General features: G+C 43.5%; 1 protein-coding gene across 3 annotated transcripts in view; it reads right to left on the bottom strand.

Annotated features, from left to right (window-relative positions):
* Window positions 1–427: 427 nt before the first annotated feature.
* Window positions 428–18,479, bottom strand: part of snx16 (sorting nexin 16) — a 28,051-nt gene continuing 9,999 nt past the window's right edge. For 2 of the 3 annotated variants that reach the window (XM_080020704.1, XM_080020705.1), the window contains 6 exons: window positions 17,285–17,371; window positions 11,545–11,693; window positions 11,078–11,147; window positions 10,454–10,590; window positions 5,769–5,885; window positions 428–928 (listed from right to left, as the gene is read on the bottom strand). In XM_080020704.1, the coding sequence (XP_079876830.1) occupies window positions 811–928; window positions 5,769–5,885; window positions 10,454–10,590; window positions 11,078–11,147; window positions 11,545–11,693; window positions 17,285–17,371 (678 nt within the window). In that variant the 3' untranslated portion in view covers window positions 428–810. Of the gene's footprint in view, window positions 929–1,932; window positions 1,975–5,768; window positions 5,886–10,453; window positions 10,591–11,077; window positions 11,148–11,544; window positions 11,694–17,284; window positions 17,372–18,479 lie in introns of all 3 variants that reach the window. The other variant, XM_080020706.1, reaches the window with a different exon arrangement.

Raw genomic sequence — 18,479 nt, 5'->3', positions numbered from 1 at the left:
ACGGCGGCGAGGGGGCGGCACTTTAAAAGGCTTCCGAGATCAACACCCGATGTCACGTCATCCTCGCAGGCGCGGGTTTTTTTTTTTTTTTTTTTTTCTCCTTCTTTTTTTGGTGGATTTGCAATGTCACGACGTCGCTCGAAAGCGCTTGTAGGTGGGTCGCAAAAAAACAATAAAACAAACAAAAAAAAAAAAACACATTTCAAAGCGCTGTGTGGATCCAGTGTTTACGTTGGTGCTCCCTCCTGGGAGTGTTCTCTCATTGTGGTTGATAGTGCCCCAATAATGTCGCCATGTGTCGAGCGGTCACCCAGTGATATGTGTGCGTGCGTCTGCCTTTAAGGCCGAACCCGGGTTGAGATGCCAAGGGTGCTGCTCTTTGGCTTTGTGGCCTCTGGATTGAGGGAAGTCCATCTCCCAAGCAGCAGGAAAGGGGGCGAGTGCCACGTGTTGGAGGTGAGCGACAAGTGTCCGTTGCATAATCCCGAGGGGCGTCGGCACATTTTTCGTGATCACCTTCGCCGCTCGGACCCCGGGTCTCCACCTCAAAGAACGAAGGAGGCCAGGTCGTGGAATGACGGGCTTCTATCTTTGCGAAATGGGGATTTTTTTTCTTGAAAAGGTGAGCAGAGCGGTCCGTGAGAGGGTAGAAAGGGATGGAGTTCAAGGAGCGGCGGGGGCGAGAGAAGCGACCTGGCGGAGGCGGTCGGCAGCGGATGCAGACGGGGAGCAGCGGGCGGCGCGGCGGAGACGGGGCGGCGGAAAGGGGGCAAAAGTGCACGTCGGCGCCGCCACGCCGCCGACCCGGCCTCAGAGCTCCGACTGCCGGCGGTGGAGCTGCGCCACCTGGAGGACCGGAGGAGAGCTGCTGAGCCACGGCCCGCACCAGCAGGCCGAGGAGCGCATGGGCAGCACCTCACACCTCCCGCTGGAAAGACCACAGTGGGGAGGGTGTCAGGATGGCAAAAGAGCGATTTCTCCTTTTCCCCCTCTTTTCTAAGAAACGCCCCCCTGAAAAGTTATTTGCGCAAGGGAAAAGTGAGGTGAGCTACGAAGCAGGATGGAGTCAGCCATGTTCGTTTTGATTGGCAAAGTTCTTTGAATTTGAGACGGAACCTTGACGCCTAAGTGACCCACATCGTGCTTCGTAGGACGCCCACCGGCGGCTAGGGATCTTTACGCTCATTTCCCAAAACTCTCTCCCTTTTGGGTGGAGGAAGAAGGGGGGGGATTCGACGGTCATATTTGGGGAAGCCGCACATTCGGCTTGTTTATCAATGAACGCCCGCTCAATGCGAGTCGGATTCCCCGTCGGGTCTGCTCAAAATGACAGTTTGGAACCCCGAGGGGCTTTCTCTCGCTCGGTGGAATTAAGCTGTTGATACAGGGGGGTGGAGAGGAGAGATGTGGCGGGAAATCCAGCACGGACCCTGGAGCCCTGACCTACTTTACAGGTATCACCTAATAAAGGCGAGTAACTAACAGCATCTGTGCGGAGGGTTTGCGTCACATAGGATGCAGGAAAAACACCACGGCGCAGCCAGGAACAGGAAGGGGCGTGGGGGGTGCAGGGGCGGGTGCAGTGCAGTCAACACACACTTTATAAGCTTCAAAACGTGGAGCAGACATTGTCTCTGCTTGCTCCCGGTGGACTGCCAGATCTTCATGGACGTGAATACGACGTTCAAAGAAAGACGTTGGATTCTGATTAAACGTTCATCGTGTCTCCCCCCCCCCTTATGTGGTTGAGTAGAAAAACAAATAAATCCCAACAGCTCAGACACACAGTTAATTTAGACGTACACTTTATGTGCAAGAGGGTAGAAAACAGTGGGGGGTGCACATTACTGGAGGAGCGAGGGGGGTGGGGGGAGGACATAGAACCGGCAGGGCACAAAGAGGAGCCCCGTGGCACCGATATATATTCTGTACCTCAACGTTACTGGGCTCTGATTTCAGATTGGGGCAGCGCTGCTGTGGAACAGAAGAGAGGTGAAACAAAAAAAAAAAAAAAAGGGTGGAAGAAAAATGTCAACTTAAGACGGAAGGAGGCGGCGGTACAGTGCTTCCCCTGGGACGGAATGGGCATGGCGAGGCCGCTGGGAAACCACCAGAAAAATTTTAACAAAATAGAATGACCAAATGGAGACGGAAAGTGGAACAGTTGAAGATTAAGTTATGACTATTAAAAGAAAATAATAATAATTAAAAAAAAAAAAAAAAAATATATATATATATATATATATATATATTTTATTTTTTTGTGTGTCCAGCTGACTACAACTGTCCTCCAGCACGCTTATCAGGTTACCAAAGTTACTCTCCAGTGACCACGCTGCACCAATTAAAGGTCATGTGGACCAAAGGTAATCGGCCTCATTATAATTCGGCCAAAATACGAAGGCAGACAAGTGTCATGAGCCTAAAGCGATGCTAAAAATACTATACAGCTGGTACATTTTATGAACAAGGAATAAGAATAAATGAGCTGACGTTCCACCATATGGCTTTTACCAGTTTTTTTATTTCCTTAGCTGTTGCAAAATCGCAAAAGTTATGGCAGTTTGTTTCAATAAAAATATTTGTGTGTCAATAAAAATATTCATCATCATGCCAATCAATGAAAATTATGGTATTTATATATATATATAAAAATCTCTATAAACTCTAGAAAAAATATAGATTTTTTTAATGCAAAATAAAACAATAGAAATAGCTAAAGAAAACTATCTTACCATCTTACATGGATGTTTTTGTTTTTTTTGGCCTTAAACACATTCTAGGGGAAACACTGTAATAAGTAATTCACATAAAATAATTTGTAAAAATAAATAGTGCTAATAATCATAGTAATGCATTAAATTATTAAAAATGTGAACTAAAAAGCAAGAAAAAAAAAAAAAAGACAACACAAAAACAACACAATACAACAAATTTTAAAAGCAAATTAACAAAAGGACAGAAAGAGATGACATTTATGTGTGGCATATTGCAGACAAAATTTGAAATGTGAGCTCAAGTATATTGTATTTGTGACTTGACGCTCAAACTGCCCCCGTCTTTCATTTTCCGTGATTGGATCCTTCAGACCAAATTAGATGGACATCGATGCTCGGCCATAAAGTGCAACAGACGTACGGACGTTTCTGGTGTTAAATGGCGGATACATTATGATGATTTCAAAATACTACTGTCGGTTTACCAAGCACATAATGGTTTAGGGCCAAACTATGTTTCTGATTTTCGGCCGCGTCATGAACCATCCAGACCTCTCAGGTCGTCTGGGACACATCTGCTTTCTCTCCCCAGAGTCCAAACTAAACATGGCGAGGCAGCGTTCAGTTTTCATGCACCACATAATCTGGAACAAACTCCCAGAAAACTGCAGGTCAGCTGCGACTCTCACCTTTTTGAAATCAAGGCCGAAGACTTTTCTGTTTGCCGCTGCCTTTTACTAAACCAAATATTAATCTCTCGCACTACACTGTCACTTTTACCTGATTCTTTTTCTTAACTTTATAATGTGTTTTTCCTTCCATTCTATGTATTCTACTTTTGAACTTTATGCATTCTATGCCCTTTTATAATGTGTTTCTTTGCACTTGTCTTCATGCTTTTTATCTTTTATGCAAAGCACTTTGAATCGCCTGGTTGTAGAAATGTGCTATAAAAATAAATTTGCCTTGCCTTGATACGGTCGTAATAAACAACTTTTTATTGGACGGGCGGTCTCGGGAATCCATCGATTGTATTTTTAGAAACAGCGACCACTACAAGCAGGTCTCTCAGAAGTATTCAACCGATCGCTAAGCCTTCTGACAATGACAATTTCGAGTTGCACTTAATTTCACACCAAGCCATTGAAATAAATACATTCTGAATTAAATATTTCTTTGCAACATATAGTTGTTTAGTCGAGATATATTCCTCCATGGCAGTGGAGAATAAATAAATTGCTATGCCAATTTGTCATGTGGCCAAGAGTTAGCAAAACAAAACAAAAATGGTCCAAGAACTTGGACCATTGCCTTGGATGAAAAATGTTAACAACAAGTGGGGTCTAATCATTTTCTAATGATTTTAATTCATCCAGAAGTTAGAGCAGTATTCAGTGTCAATGGTGAAAAGCTGTGCTCAGGGAAAGTGCCTGAGTCAGCATTCACTCGGAGATCGGGGGGGGGGGGGGGGGGGTCTGGTTCTGTGCCGCGGTTACAATTTTAGGGCAGTTTAAGGAGGCTTAAGCCAATCATGACTAAATTACAAAGTAATCGGAGAGTTTATTTTGCCACTTTGAGGAAGACATAGAGACACACGTCTCAATTTAGATAAAGCGTGTGAGGTTTTTAGATAAAGCGTGTGAGGTTTTTAGATAAAGCGTGTGAGGTTTTTAGATAAAGCGCGTGAGGTTTTTAGATAAAGCGTGTGAGGTTTTTAGATAAAGCGTGTGAGGTTTTTAGATAAAGCGCGTGAGGTTTTTAGATAAAGTGCGTGAGGTTTTTAGATAAAGCGTGTGAGATTTTTAGATAAAGCGCGTGAGATTTTTAGATAAAGCGTGTGAGGTTTTGAGAGAAAGCCATGAACAGACGAACCTATGTAGTAGCTACAAATTATTTCACAGTTTAATTTAGTTTTTATTTAATTAAATGTATTTTTTAATTCAAATTTTTAATTTCAGTTTTAATACAGTTTAATTTATTATCATTTACTAATTTGCGTTTGTGAAATGTGTTCAATACACTTTTCTCAATTTAGGTTCCAATTGACTCTATTCATAGGGGGCAGTGGCTCAGGAGCTAGAGCGGGTCTAGTATAATCCAGTAATCGGAAGATTGCCAGTTCGATCCCCGGCTCCACTTGGTAGCGTGCTGATGTGTACTTGAGCAAGACACTTAATCCCCTAACTGCTCCTCGGGCGCCGCTATGTGGCAGCCCACTGCTCCTAGATACGTCAGTTACTAGGATGGTAAAATGCAGAGAAATGCATTTAGTTGCCTCAGTACTTGTACTCTGTGCAATGACAATTAGTTGTATTTAATCTAATCTAATCAAATCTAATCGAATCATCTCGTAATAGACATTTGTGGCACTTTTCGCTTGCACCCTCGAAGCGATTTGCTCTACAGAAACGTACTCGATACGAGAGTGTAGGTTCATCAGTTTAATGGAGCCCCTGCAATGCCCGTGAAAATCGGATCCGCACCGGACAGCTAAAAGTAGGCGAGGCACTCACCGCTACCGCTCATGAGCCATTAATCGTTCAAGCCTCATGGAGAACTGCAGTGAAGGACAACTACTCTCCCGGCATTAGACACAACAACTAAGTGTCTGGAGTCACATGCTCATAGGACTACTGTCCAGGTCTCTTATGATGGACACAGGAAACTCTCCGGTGTGTGATTCATCCAGATCAATTATTTTGGTGGCATGCAAAGTATTAATAGTTCCAACTCAATATGAATTTTTCTTTTTTGCCTTGGAGTTAAAGTTAGTCGTCAGTAATTATTTTTGGTTCATGGTAATCGTTCACGAGTCTTGCATCACTACCCAAGTAGCAGGTAAATTATTTAATGGTAGTTTGGGTTAAGATGGGTGGCCTAATTTTAAAGGCTACATGCATAAAAACAGGGGGGCATATGGATTTATATGACTATATCTGAACTGTTATGTCTGTGTGTATATGCATTTACATGTTCCTGCATGCCTTTATAAATACTACATGCATTTATCCCAGTGTTGCAAATGTGCATGTACGAGTGTGAATATAGTACCCGTTCTGCTCTGACTTGTCCTGGTCAGCTTCGGCAGCGGACGACTCCACGTCGGCGTTGATGTCACTGCCCTGCACCGACAGGCCCAACGGGGATTCTGGGCTGGCGCCACTGGCGCTGGAAGAAAAGCGGTGCAGCGCATACGTGAAAACACAACGCGGTGTACAATTCTGTGAGAAAGCAGAAGCAGATAGCCCTGCGGAACGGACAAAACACGACTATGCAGTCTCGCTTAGACTATGCAGTCTCGCTTAGAGTCCCTGTGAAGTGAACTCAGTGATTTGTTTCCGAACACATTATATGTTAGAAAGTAATTGCTGAAAACATGTGGAAAGACTTGAACGATGTAGCGCTGAATTCTGTTGAATTAGACCGATAAACTGTTTCTCACCATTTTTGTGGTCTGGATTTTTGGGCTGGGGCTAAATCACGACTCTGTGACGGCCCCCTGGCTTTTGTTTCTATAACGCTGCAGGTACCTGGAGGGTGGAATGTTGGATCACCTTGGCCCAGTGCTCTCACACTATAAACCCCGCCCACCTGGCCGAGAGGTTCTCATCCTTCCGACGCATTGTTGTTTTGTTTTCAGCTGCCCAACACCTTTTCCTCACACTACATGTTTCACTCATGCGTACACGCACCTTCACGACTGGCTTTACCTAAAAATGTGAAGGCCATTTTGAAATCAGATTTATTGGAAAAGAAGGTCTGACTGAAATCCCATAAACTTCCCCCTGGTACGGTGTTGTCTATGCCCCTAGTGGCAACAGGTTTAACATTTGACGCAAAAACAGCTCCTCATGTCTCCAACTCCAGCAAGATAAATTGAAGTAAAAAAACGGATTTGGAAAAATAATTGGCTGCGCAAAAGATGTAACAGCAGACCGAACAGGATAAATTACAAATGGAACAATCTAGACTGGAACTGATTAAGGAAGGCAAGATTTCAGCTGTTGGTGAGCTAAGTAGGAAGTCGTCTCACTTCTATGAGCAGACAGTGCATAGTTTATGTCTTTGGAAACTTACATCTCTTGCCAAATGTTTCTGAGAGGCCTGCAGCCGTTTTTTTCGTTGTTCGAGCGTGTTGCTGATGCGCGTAACTGGCCAGATTCAGCTCGCACGCTGATGCTACAGTGCGTCATGACGGGCAGAGCACAGTAGGCCTACTCGTCGTTAACCGATGTTGATAGTCAGAAATAATTCCTCTGTGAAGTGCGCTGTGTTGAAGGCCTACGAGTTGGTTCCGGAAGCCTGCCGGCAACAGTTTAGGACCTGGAAAAAAGAGGACAAGCAGCGACATCTTGAGTTCGCACCTAATTTGACCACTCACTTCATCGATGATTTTGCAATTGAGCAATTTAAAAATTATTTTCCTGGGCGTGTTGCTACGCACATCAATGAGCAGAAAGCAACAAAGGCGCCTAGAAAAGGCTCTTGTGTCAGTCAGTGTTAAAGGTAGCTCATGGTGGGTCTGGACACTCCGGTGTGAGTATAATGGATGACCGCATTTCTTTTGGCCTCGTGTGGAGAAAGATGTCTATGCGTTTATTAAAACCTGCCATGCATGCCAGCTGATTGACAAACCTAACCAGGCACTAAAATATGTGCCACTGTGTCCCATTCCTGCAATCAGCCAACAATTTGAGCATTTGGTAACTGAGGGTGTGGTTGTTTTGCCTTGCTCAAGGTCAGGTGCAATAATTTCCTTACGGTCATTTGCCAGAGTGCCCAGTATCCTGCCGCATATCCTCCGAGCACAATAACCATAAGGTCTGTAGTACGAGCGCTTTCCCAGTTCCCACGTGGCATGGTGGCGCAGTGCATTGCACACAGCGAGAAGGTCCTGGGTTCGATTCCCGCCTGGGGCGCTGTTGGCACCGTGCTCCGGCGGGTTATCTCCCAAATAGGAGCCTTTCTGTGTGGAGTTTGCATGTTCTCCCCGTGCTCACATGGGGTTTCCTCCACCTCACGTCAGTAAGGACCCCCACCAAAAACATGCACCCATCATTGTCTGACCAGCAATGGACATTTATCACCTGGTCCCCGGGCGCGTCCACGTATGCTGCCCACTGCTCCTGGCTGTGCCCCCGGAGGAAGGACAAGCCAGGATGGGTCAAAAGCAGAGAATCCATTTCACCGGCCACCATCAGAGCATGTGCATGTGTGTGTGTGTGCAAGCATGTGTTGTGGAGTGGTGTGTTGCGTGACTAATAAAGACTGTTTCTTCTTCTTCATTTCTATATTTTGCAATGCCAAAAGTCATTCAATCCAACCAGGGTTCAAATTTCTCCTCCCACATGTTTTCACAGGTGTTGAAGCAGCTTTGTGTCCAGTACAACCAGAGCTCGGCTTATCATGCTCAGAGTCAGGGGCCGTTGGAGCGCTTCCACCAAACCTTACAGTCATCCTGCTCAGTTGGGTAAAGTCTAGGAAGAGGGTCTGCCCTGGTTGACGCTTGCAGCGAGAAAGGTGGTTCAGGAGAGCACAGGGTTTAGCCTAAATGAACTTGTGTTTGCGCACACAGTAAGCGGTCCCTTTGCTGCATTGCCTGTTGACTGGAAAGGATCACAACCTCCTAAAAATTTGATTGACTACATTAACAGTTTTAGACACAGGCTTTACACAGCTGGGGAGCTGGCTAAAGAGAAACTGGCATCAGCCCAGGACAAAATGGAACACTTGCTGAGCGCCGCATTTTTAGCCCTGGAGACAACCAACAGGTGCACGCCAGAGAAAGGCGATCAAAAACATCACAGAGGCAGCTGAGAAGGCCTCTAGATGGCTGTGGATCAAGAGGGGTGATCCGTGGGTACATGCTACTTCCACACAAGTTGGAACGTAATCAGTCTTGGCTGGGTTGCTTGGGTGAGGGTGTATGATGTTGAAAGACCGAGAAACACCCAATGACCCCAGGTTACATCACTAACAACGTGTCTAGCAAGGGTGTGCAGTTTTACTTGGGTGACGTAGTTGTTTATTCAGACACCTGGGAAACTCACCTAGGACGTATCGGGGAACTAGGAGGTGAGGCGCACAGTAGACCTTGCAGTAAACCAGGTGCCAAAGTTGAGGCCACAGAACAGTACCCAGTCCCAACAAAAACAAAAAGAGCTGATGCATTTTCACTGCCTCGCTGGCCATTATAGGAGTTTTTGCAGACACTTTTCGACAGTCATGGCACCACTCACTGATTAACTTAAGGGAAAGGCAAACGTTTTTTGATCCCTGGTCTGTCAAAGATAATTTGTAACAGGTAAAAACACTCCTCTGCACCACTCTTGTTGTGGCTGCTCTGTGCTTTGACACGCCATTTGAACTCTCTTGCCTCTTGTATTGCTTCCTAGGTGCACCGGTTGCTGGGGTGGGAGCTTGGTGCCAGGATAGGAGCACCGGAGTAGGCCATTGGTTCACCTAAGATTGTTGTGCTTTTCAGACGCAATTAGCAATGTATATGGGTTTTGGAAGTTCAGCAAATTATTGTTTTGGATAGTTATGGTATTTTGGTGCCGGGGTTCCATTCAGGACCCCGTTCTTGTGGAGGGGGCTGTGATGGTCCCCTGGCTTGTTTTTCATATTTGATGTATTTTGGTTCTATAACGGCAGGTACATGGAGGTTCCGAAGCACCTGGGCCCAGTGCTCTCCCACTATAAAATCCTGCCTTTCTGGCCGAGAGGCTCTCTTCCTCCACGCGCATTGTTGTTTTATTTTCAGCCATTTCAGAGATGGCTGTAAGCACCCTAACACTAATACATAAACACCAGGAGCATCAGTGGGGAAATAAGCTAAGCTACCAGCCCAGAGTTTGGGATAAAACTCTGTTTTAGGAATAAACACCTGGAGCAATGGAGTCTACAGGGAGACCGTGAACTCATGCCAAGTCTTGGTGCCGATCCCGTGGGTGGCTCCGAGTCCCCTCCCACCCCCAGCGGAGATTCTTGGCTCCGCTGTTGCCATCCTCCCACCCCCCCGGCAGAAACATGAATCTGCGCCTATGCGCCTGGAACAGTAAAGAACCGTCCTGTTGGTTTGATCGCACGGGGTTTGGTTGCGTTAGCAATATCTGGATGCTAGCAATCCGCGGAGCCCCGACCTGGCCTGCAGAGGAGCCAGCAGGGGGCACCAGACAGCAGGGAGTCACGCAGCCAGACAGCGGCACTTTGAGGTGAGAAACTAGACACACAGGACAGGGTTCAGCAGTACACTGAAACAGTAAGTAACTCCAATGTATACGTTTATACTGTATATTATTACACGGTTAACGATTAACAATTTTATTTTCACTTTACAGGTACTTTAAGGGATTTGAGTTTGGCACATCTCTTTGGATGGAGAAATACAGAAACTGGTATGGGTTGGACCCTCAGCTAATACAGGGTAATCGGAGAATATCCCCTTCAAAAAATAACTAGCATCCATGTCAACCATGACAGATATTTAAAGAAAAAAATTCTGCCTTTTCAGATATGTTAGATGTCTCTAAATCATCAAGTCATTATGTTTTAATGACCTCAAACTAATGGTCTACACAGTCTATACTGTTCAGTAAAAGTCATGGATCTGATCAGCAAATACTCAGAATTGGTGGTAAAAAAAATGGTATCAGTCCGTCGCTAGATTTGTTCTTATAAATGGTGTCCAACGGTATGTATGTACTGTATGTATGCGTTTGCGTGCGGTGCCTGACTTAGCGTGTCTCTCCAGCAGCAGGATGGCTTGCTCTTTCTCCTCCAGCCTTATCCTCAGGGTGGCGATCTCCTTCTGCTTCTCCAGAAGCTCTTTCTGAAGGCGGTAGTTGCTTTCCTCCAGAGTCTCGCAGAAGGCCTAAGAGAGAGAGAGCGAGAGAGAGCGAGAGAGAGAGAGAGAGGGAAGTAGGAATCGAAAGCACTAAAGATGAGGATGACCTTTCTCCCGTATATTTGCGGCTTTTACAACTTTGGTTTGGCTTGATTCACGAGAGAATCTGTGAAGCAAATATTTCAGGTTTTTTTTTTCCCCCTCCCCGTCGTCCAAATAAAGCTTTTTATTAGTTTTTCAGACACTTAGGTTGTTAGAGCTGTAAGTGGAGTGGATTTCACTAAGCCAGCAATTTGCTCGAGAAATACTCACTCGACAAACTAACACACGAGGAGCCACAAAGTATTCACACGCTCATGTGGTCGCGGGCACGTGCGCGCGCGCACACACACACACACACACACACACACACACACACACACACACACACACACACACACACACACACACACACACACACACACACACACACACACACTCACACTCACACTCACACTCACACTCACACTCTTACCCGGCTCTCCTCCAGACTGTCAAATGGACCAGGTGGATCGTCGAGACATAGGAACTCTCGCACTGGCAGGCTGTTAAACAGACAGAAAGAGCCAAGAATTAAGTTATTTCTTATGTTATTTCTTCCCCCCGGGCGGTGATTTATGGTAACTAACCGTAACTTCTAGCTTGATGACTGAGTTGGAGAAATTACAGAGGAAACCCTCTCATCTAAGCAATTGCAGGGTTCTTTCCCGCATTGTAAAACGAAATCCAAGGACTTTCAAGGTACTTTTTCAAGCGCTTTTTTCATGCAATTTTCAATGTGATCTTTATTAATTTTAATTGAATATAATAGACTTGATAATCCGTTATTCTCACACACACACACACACACACACACACACACACACACACACACACACACACACACACACACACACACACACACACACACACACACACACACACACACACACACACACACACCAGTTGGCGATGTCCTTGTGTGCGACCAGATTCTGCAAAAAGGCCTGCAGGCCCAGCTGTCGTTCCTCCAGGAAGTCGGTGTCATAGTTGTCCTTAAACCAACGCTTCGGGGGCAGCGCGAGACGGAAACCAGGGAACATCTCCTTTAACTTCAAGCGACAAAGAAATAAACACACGTCACACACATGCAACCGACAGCCAATGTAGCATTTTATTTTACCTCCATGTATGGGGGAGCGTGATGCATCCTGAACATATTTTACTTTCAGTGTCTTGCCATATTGTGGGATGTGTGTAACACAGGGGATGGAAAGTATTAGGACATTTTGTTTTGGCAATATTGATCAGTGTCGCCGCGAACCTCAAATCATTGGTGAAACGTTGGAATTTCTGTGTTTGTGTTTTGTGGACGGGCTCACATCACGCGCACGGCGTCCAAAAGCCCAGATCCAAACGCAACGAAAAAACAAAATGTTCCCCACAAGCCTCCAAACTTGCAACTGTTCTCAATAACGGCACAGCCGGAGCGGATCGAGGTCCAGCATAGCTGAGTACAAGACGATTCCACATTCTAGGTTCCATCCACGGATTGTTTCAGGGCACGCCTCAAAATGCTCATGGCCTTTGGGCTGAGGCTCCACAGGAAGCAGTTTGCTTTTCTGTGCAGGGTTAACTGGTTGAAGATGGACACCCTTGACCAAGTGGCCAATTTGGATCTCCCTCAGCAGCGCAGGGTTAGCGACACACCATCTGTATGACTGTCAAACAGCCAAGTCGGGACATAAACCTCCGATTTAAACTGCTCACGTCACTTTGCTGCTGGTCCAGCGGGAAGAGCTACTGACGGGCTGGCACTTGAATAAAATAAAATAAAATAAAATAAAATAAAGAACATTTGTTTAAAATTCACACAAAACTAAAGGCTTTTCTTGAAACTAAACCTTAAACTTAACCTATTAAGCTTTTACTTATTTTCCGTCATAAATATAATGTTTCAATGTTGGATGTTCATATTCGTGTCAAATAATGAGGTTAACTAATGACAAAAGTAATCACTGTGAGCAAAACGCTGAGGCTTCCAATCGCAACCCGCTCTGAACGGTCTGTTTCCAATGTCATTTTCTACTCTCAGCATGAGCGGACGTCAGCTCGTCACAGATCTTTATATGGTCATCTGCTCCATTCGATCCGCTGTGCATTTCTCCAAGCAAAACCAATTAAAAAAAAAAAAAAAAAAAAAAAAAAAAAAAAGGTTGTTTTTATTGTGGATGTATTTATTTTTCGATTTTCCGATGTTTACGTGAAACTTTCGAATTAGGCCTTGTAGATCTTATATGAGTGAAGATTCAGGATGCATGTTATAATGGATAGAATGCAGAATCTGAGCAAAAAACTTCAGAAACATGTTTTAGGTACCCCAGAGACCTCATGTATATTAAAGTGTAAAAAGGAGCAGTAAAAAGCAGTTTAAAATTTAAATGAAAAAACTAACTGCAATCTCATTAAAATGGACAAACAAAATGAACGTCATTTTAACTGGATTTAACGCGCTTTCTCCTGGATTCACGGAAAAAATGTCAGTGTCCAAACAGCCACAGCACTAAATTCCAACCTGAGACCGCTGAGCTCTTGCACCCGCAACTGTTTGTCCTTTTCATTCTGAACAGTCTACTGGTTGCTTGGCCGGGATTTAAGAATGTTATATTTCTCTTTTCCTAAATTGGGCTAAACAAAAACACCAAACAAAAATAAGCTTCTGAAGTATTAATGAATTGAAGTCAAAGCAGGGAAAAAACCCAAAACAAAACTAAATGACCAAGCGATCATGAAACCCCAACCCGGACATGGTTGTAGAGGGTAAAACCAGATGAAGTTGGATAAATGCAACTACAACAACCTTGTTTGAATATCTCAAGCCCCTTTCCCATATGGAATCCCAAACATTGCTGGATAAAAAATATCCAAAGGCAGTAGGTAGTCATTCCCACGTTGGCCTCCTTTACGAAAAGGTTCCGTATGGAGTCTGTTCCCACATAGATGATGGTAACTGACACATTACCCCTTTGCTCGCGCGAGGTGTCTCACATCACGCGAGACGGGGCAACAGAATCGGTTTACTTTATCAGACCTGCACTTCCCTCCCCGTCTCCCCCATAAGGCTTAGTTCCCTCCGCTGACAGAGCCCCCGTGCCCGGACGCAATAACCCCCGACCCAAAGTTGTAAAATCAGTGTGATCATTTTCAACCTGTCCTACATTCTCTGCAACCGGAGAATGAACGTTCTCCGCCCGCTCTACCTCTCTCAGTCCGCTCCTGCCCTCTCCGGCTCCGCACTGCAGTGCAGCTGCTGGGCAAGTGCAGCGACCGTGCCCGATGTCCCCGCACCATAAAATGGTGCGGGGACGATGTCCCCTAACTGTAAAAGACACATCTAGGGTCTGAGTGGCATTTTTAGGAAGAAAAATAATACAATTCAAGAGTATAAAAGATTGAGGGTCGAGAGGGGGGAAATTTATAAGGTCGAGAGGGGGGAAATTTATTGAACGACTTTTATGAAACACATCGGTTCCTTTTCCGACATGATGCCAAAACGGATCATTGCCAGCAGATTTACAGCTTTCAGTGCAAGTGGGAAAGGGGCTATATACAGTATAAATAGAACACTTCGCCTGTCGACAGTAAAGCCCATTAGTCACAATTTTGGACATAGAGAATATGTTGACATATTATTTGATATTTTGAAATACCCAAGTCAAGTATTTCTGCAAGTATTTTCTCTTAACTACAGCCCCTTTCACACATGCACAGACCTGGCAACCTTGGGAAAATATTTTGAGCACCAGCTGAGAGTAAGAGGGAGTTCCCTGTGGCGTTTGAGGTCTTGTAGCTAATGACTCCATCAGTTATTCACACCCTAGTCGTCTCGTAACAAGGATAATCACATCGTATGCGAGCTACTAGGGCCAACAATACAGTATACAAATATCTCATTAGGATATACCCTCTGAAATACATCATCTTGTAAAGTTACCCAACATGTTTACCAACTAGAGATGCACCGATTGCAATTTTCTCAGCCGATTCAGATGTTCTGAAGTCTGACCTGCTGATTCCAATTTTCGCCATTTTCCGATTTTCATTCAATTGTTAGTTCATAATAAAACATTGACTATTACATATTTTTTAAATTGTCGTCCGGACATTTTGAGTTGATATCCGTGATCAGAAAAATCAAATTTTCTTATCATTTGGTCTCTTGGGTATATCTGCTGTTTGTCAATGACACATTGCATGATCTGATCACGTTCATGTGATTGGACAGCTGCATATACGGACCACCGCTGCAAGTTTCAGTTACCACAATAGTGAGATTGCTGATTTTTACACTGTTTATTATTATTATTCATTATTCACTATGGAACCGTTATAGAACCTGAAACTGCCCCTGAGTTCCAATAAAATAATAAATACAACATGGAACGGTCCAGTTACAATACAATAGAAAATTAGACTGTCACCAAGTTTCAGTATAATGCAACCTGTAACTCTCAGTGAGTTTTAGTAGGACACAACATATAACTAACATGGAAATGTCCAGTTCAAACTTCAAATGAAAGTCTCTTTCACTTTTAAGTGCAAATATACCATTCTATTATATCTATACGGTACTTACCATTCCAAATTAAATTGCAATAATTGCAAAAGACAAAAAATAATAAATTAAACCAACTGAGTCAAATCAAACGACTCGTTTTACTGACTGACTCGTGAAGAACAGAGCAAAAGAGTCGAGCACTAAAAAAAACGCCCCAAAAAAAAACAGCAACTGGAGCCGACCCTCCGCTGTAGTGACAGTTGTAGATACACACGCAGTCTGCACAATTTCGATATATAGATGAATAATGGATCTAATCTTCTTTGTTTACCTTTAAGTACCTCCAAACAGCAGACATGTACTTTATTTCACTCTTTTTTGAGCACCAACTACGCAACTACTGTACATTACGTTACTTTGGTATCGGGTTTGAGTATCGAAGCATTCTTACGAATACTCGAGCCCAGTATCAGGCATGTAAATTTTACCGGCACATAATCGGATATACAGTATCTCTGACCCTGGTCATGGGCGCCGCTCAAGGTTTATATGTTTACATAACAATCACAATTTTTTGTGCTTGATTGTGCTTGGAATGGGAGTAGGGAACAATATTCCGGGAAATCTGTACCGGCAATTTCCCACCTCAAGACTGAGTAACATTTCCAGGAAAACGCTGGTACGGCTGTATTGTGAATGGAAGCAGTGACATTGCCGGGACAAGCGTGTAACGGGTTAAGTCCGTCGGACGCCAGATGCTTTCACCTGGACTCCCACACAGTCCCTGTGTCTGTCCAGTTCAGCTTTTAATGTTCCTTTGAAAGTATCAAATGCGCGTTTCCAATCTGAGACTATGAAAAAACATAACCTTTTTGGGGGTGTCCCCATCACCCATTGTTTCATTACATAAGAAACGGAGTAAAATAAAATAACAAAAAAAAACAACGAAACAACTTTGATCTTTACTGTACCGCTTTACAGGCTGGGAAATATGTTCTGACACCTGTTTGCTCAGCAGGAGAAAACAAATGTTTGCTTTGTGTGTGTGTGTGTGTGTGTGTGTGTGTGCGCGCGCGCGCCCCCCCTGTTTTGGATATTTGTGCCTGTCCCCGGGATAAAGGCGGCTATTCGATCGCATGCGTATGCTTGCTTTATCAAAATAATTAGAAGGCAGCCGCTGTGCCCAGACACATACCGATAAAAGCCCAAGGCTCCCCGTCATTAAATATATATTAAGTAGAGTTAAATCCCACGACCTCCGTTTTGTATGGAAGCCCATTGCTGCCAGGGACAAAATGTTTTTTTAGAAAAACAAAAAGATCTACGAGCATGTCATGATTATGACTTAAGTACAGATAAGTACTCTTACTTTTTAATACTTTAAGCACATTGAAAAGCAATATACTTTTACTGCAGTAGAAAGATCAGTGTAGTTCCTTGACTAATGAGAGCCACGTTGTGTCAAGGGTATTTGTACTTTTACCATTTAAGTAAAAAGGTCAGAGTACTTCCCCCTCCCACCGCTGCTGGTGGCTCGAACCTTTTCGCTAAAACAGTGGCTCTTTGTCTCGTGCTCATTACTTCAGTAACGCACCAGGTCACAATATAGAGTGTGCCGTAGGCTTGGGCAGAATCGTCAATCTGCGATTGATGGAGTAGATTGCAGAAGACATTGATGACGGATGATTAAAAAAAAAAAAAAAAAAAAAGTTTATCTGGCAGGAATACAAAGTGCAGTTTACCGTGTAGAGTAAGTGGAGCGGAGAGAGGGAGAAGGGAAGAGGGAGCTCTCTTACTTGTGATCGGATCTCACTTCCCCGCTCTATATGCAAATCTTGTGATTATAATAGAGCAAAATAAAATAAAATATAATAGAGAAAGATTTGATTTATTTTGTTTCCTTAGTTTCTTACTGGTATGGAAAATGAAATACGTAAACATAACTCAGAGAATTGGTGAAGAGCGATGCATGGTGCGCGAGCGATGCCTGGGTTTTTTTTAAATTTTATTTTAGATGCATTTATTTTGGTTTGTTTCCTACATGTATGAATCAAAAAATCCTAACACAACTTAATTAAGGGACTGTACCGTTCCTTCCCGTTCCGTTCCAAAAAAGAGCCATTGTGGGAAAAAACACAAACCCACCTTGTCGTTCAGCCTGGAGAAGTCAGTATACCTCCGAAAAACCACCCAGCTTTCGTCATGAGTCTTCCTGACGAGGACCTTGTAGACCTATCAATAATGGACAACACACACACACGCAGTCAAAAAAAATTATTCGTAGAATGTGAAGAAGCACATGTCAGTTTACCCAACGCTGGCCTATTGCAGAGGCGTGAAGAAGTGGGCTAACTGAATAATGACAAGCTGAAAGGCCAAAAGAAATAACGGTCTCCACTCAGAGTTATAATTCACCATTCATGTTGGGGTTACATAAACTGGAATCCAGTTGGCAATTCAGTTTCCAAATTAGGCAAGGGACATGCCTTTGACAGATATTCTCAAAAAATGAGAGGCTGTGTTGTAAAAGCCTCCCCCCAATAAAATTTTATTGAAATTTCCATTTTCATACATAATAAACATTTATACATTCCCAGCACATTTATCCCACAAACACTACCTCACTTCATTCACATCCCACTTTAAAGCATATATTTGTATATAAATAATTGCCTATCCCATATACTTAAGCCTATTCCCCTTATCTATTCCATTTTATTTCATTCTATATATTTTTATTTTATTCTATAAGTATTCGACTGACTGTATTATGTTTTAGGAAGAAATTTTCCTAGGACATATTGTGTGTTATCACCGGGGGTGTTGCATCACATTTCACTGCATATATGTATGAAAGTATGTATATGTATGTGACGAATAAACCTCTTGAATCTCTCTTGAATCACTCTTGAATCTTGACATTTTCTATCCCTCCCTCGCTTCCTCCCCCAAGTACACAGAACAACCCCCCCACAAAAAAAAAAAAAAAATACAATTAAAAAAAAAAAAAAAAAAAAAAAAAAAAAAAAAAAAAGGGTAAATAAATCAGATAACAATTAAAAAACCTCTCCACAAAGACAAGGACAAACTGAATACAAGTAGCTAACAAGGAATAACAAGAGATATGTCCAATAAATGTAAAAATAAAAATAAATAAGTCGATGCACAAACACAGTCTCATTCTAAAGTAGTTTACAGTCGGTCACAACCATTTTGCACTCAAACCTATTCCCGGTCTTTATATGACTTGATAGACGGGCGTAAATAAAATGAAGAATAAAATAAATTAAAATAAAAACAGGGGAAATAAGTCAGTGAATAAGTTGCTCGGGGTAAAACC

This window comes from Zeus faber (genome assembly GCF_960531495.2).
Source record: "Zeus faber genome assembly, chromosome: 19".
Lineage (NCBI taxonomy): Eukaryota > Metazoa > Chordata > Actinopteri > Zeiformes > Zeidae > Zeus > Zeus faber.
The sequence above is the reverse complement of the archived record's forward strand: the minus strand, read 5'-3'. Positions and strand labels throughout refer to the sequence as shown.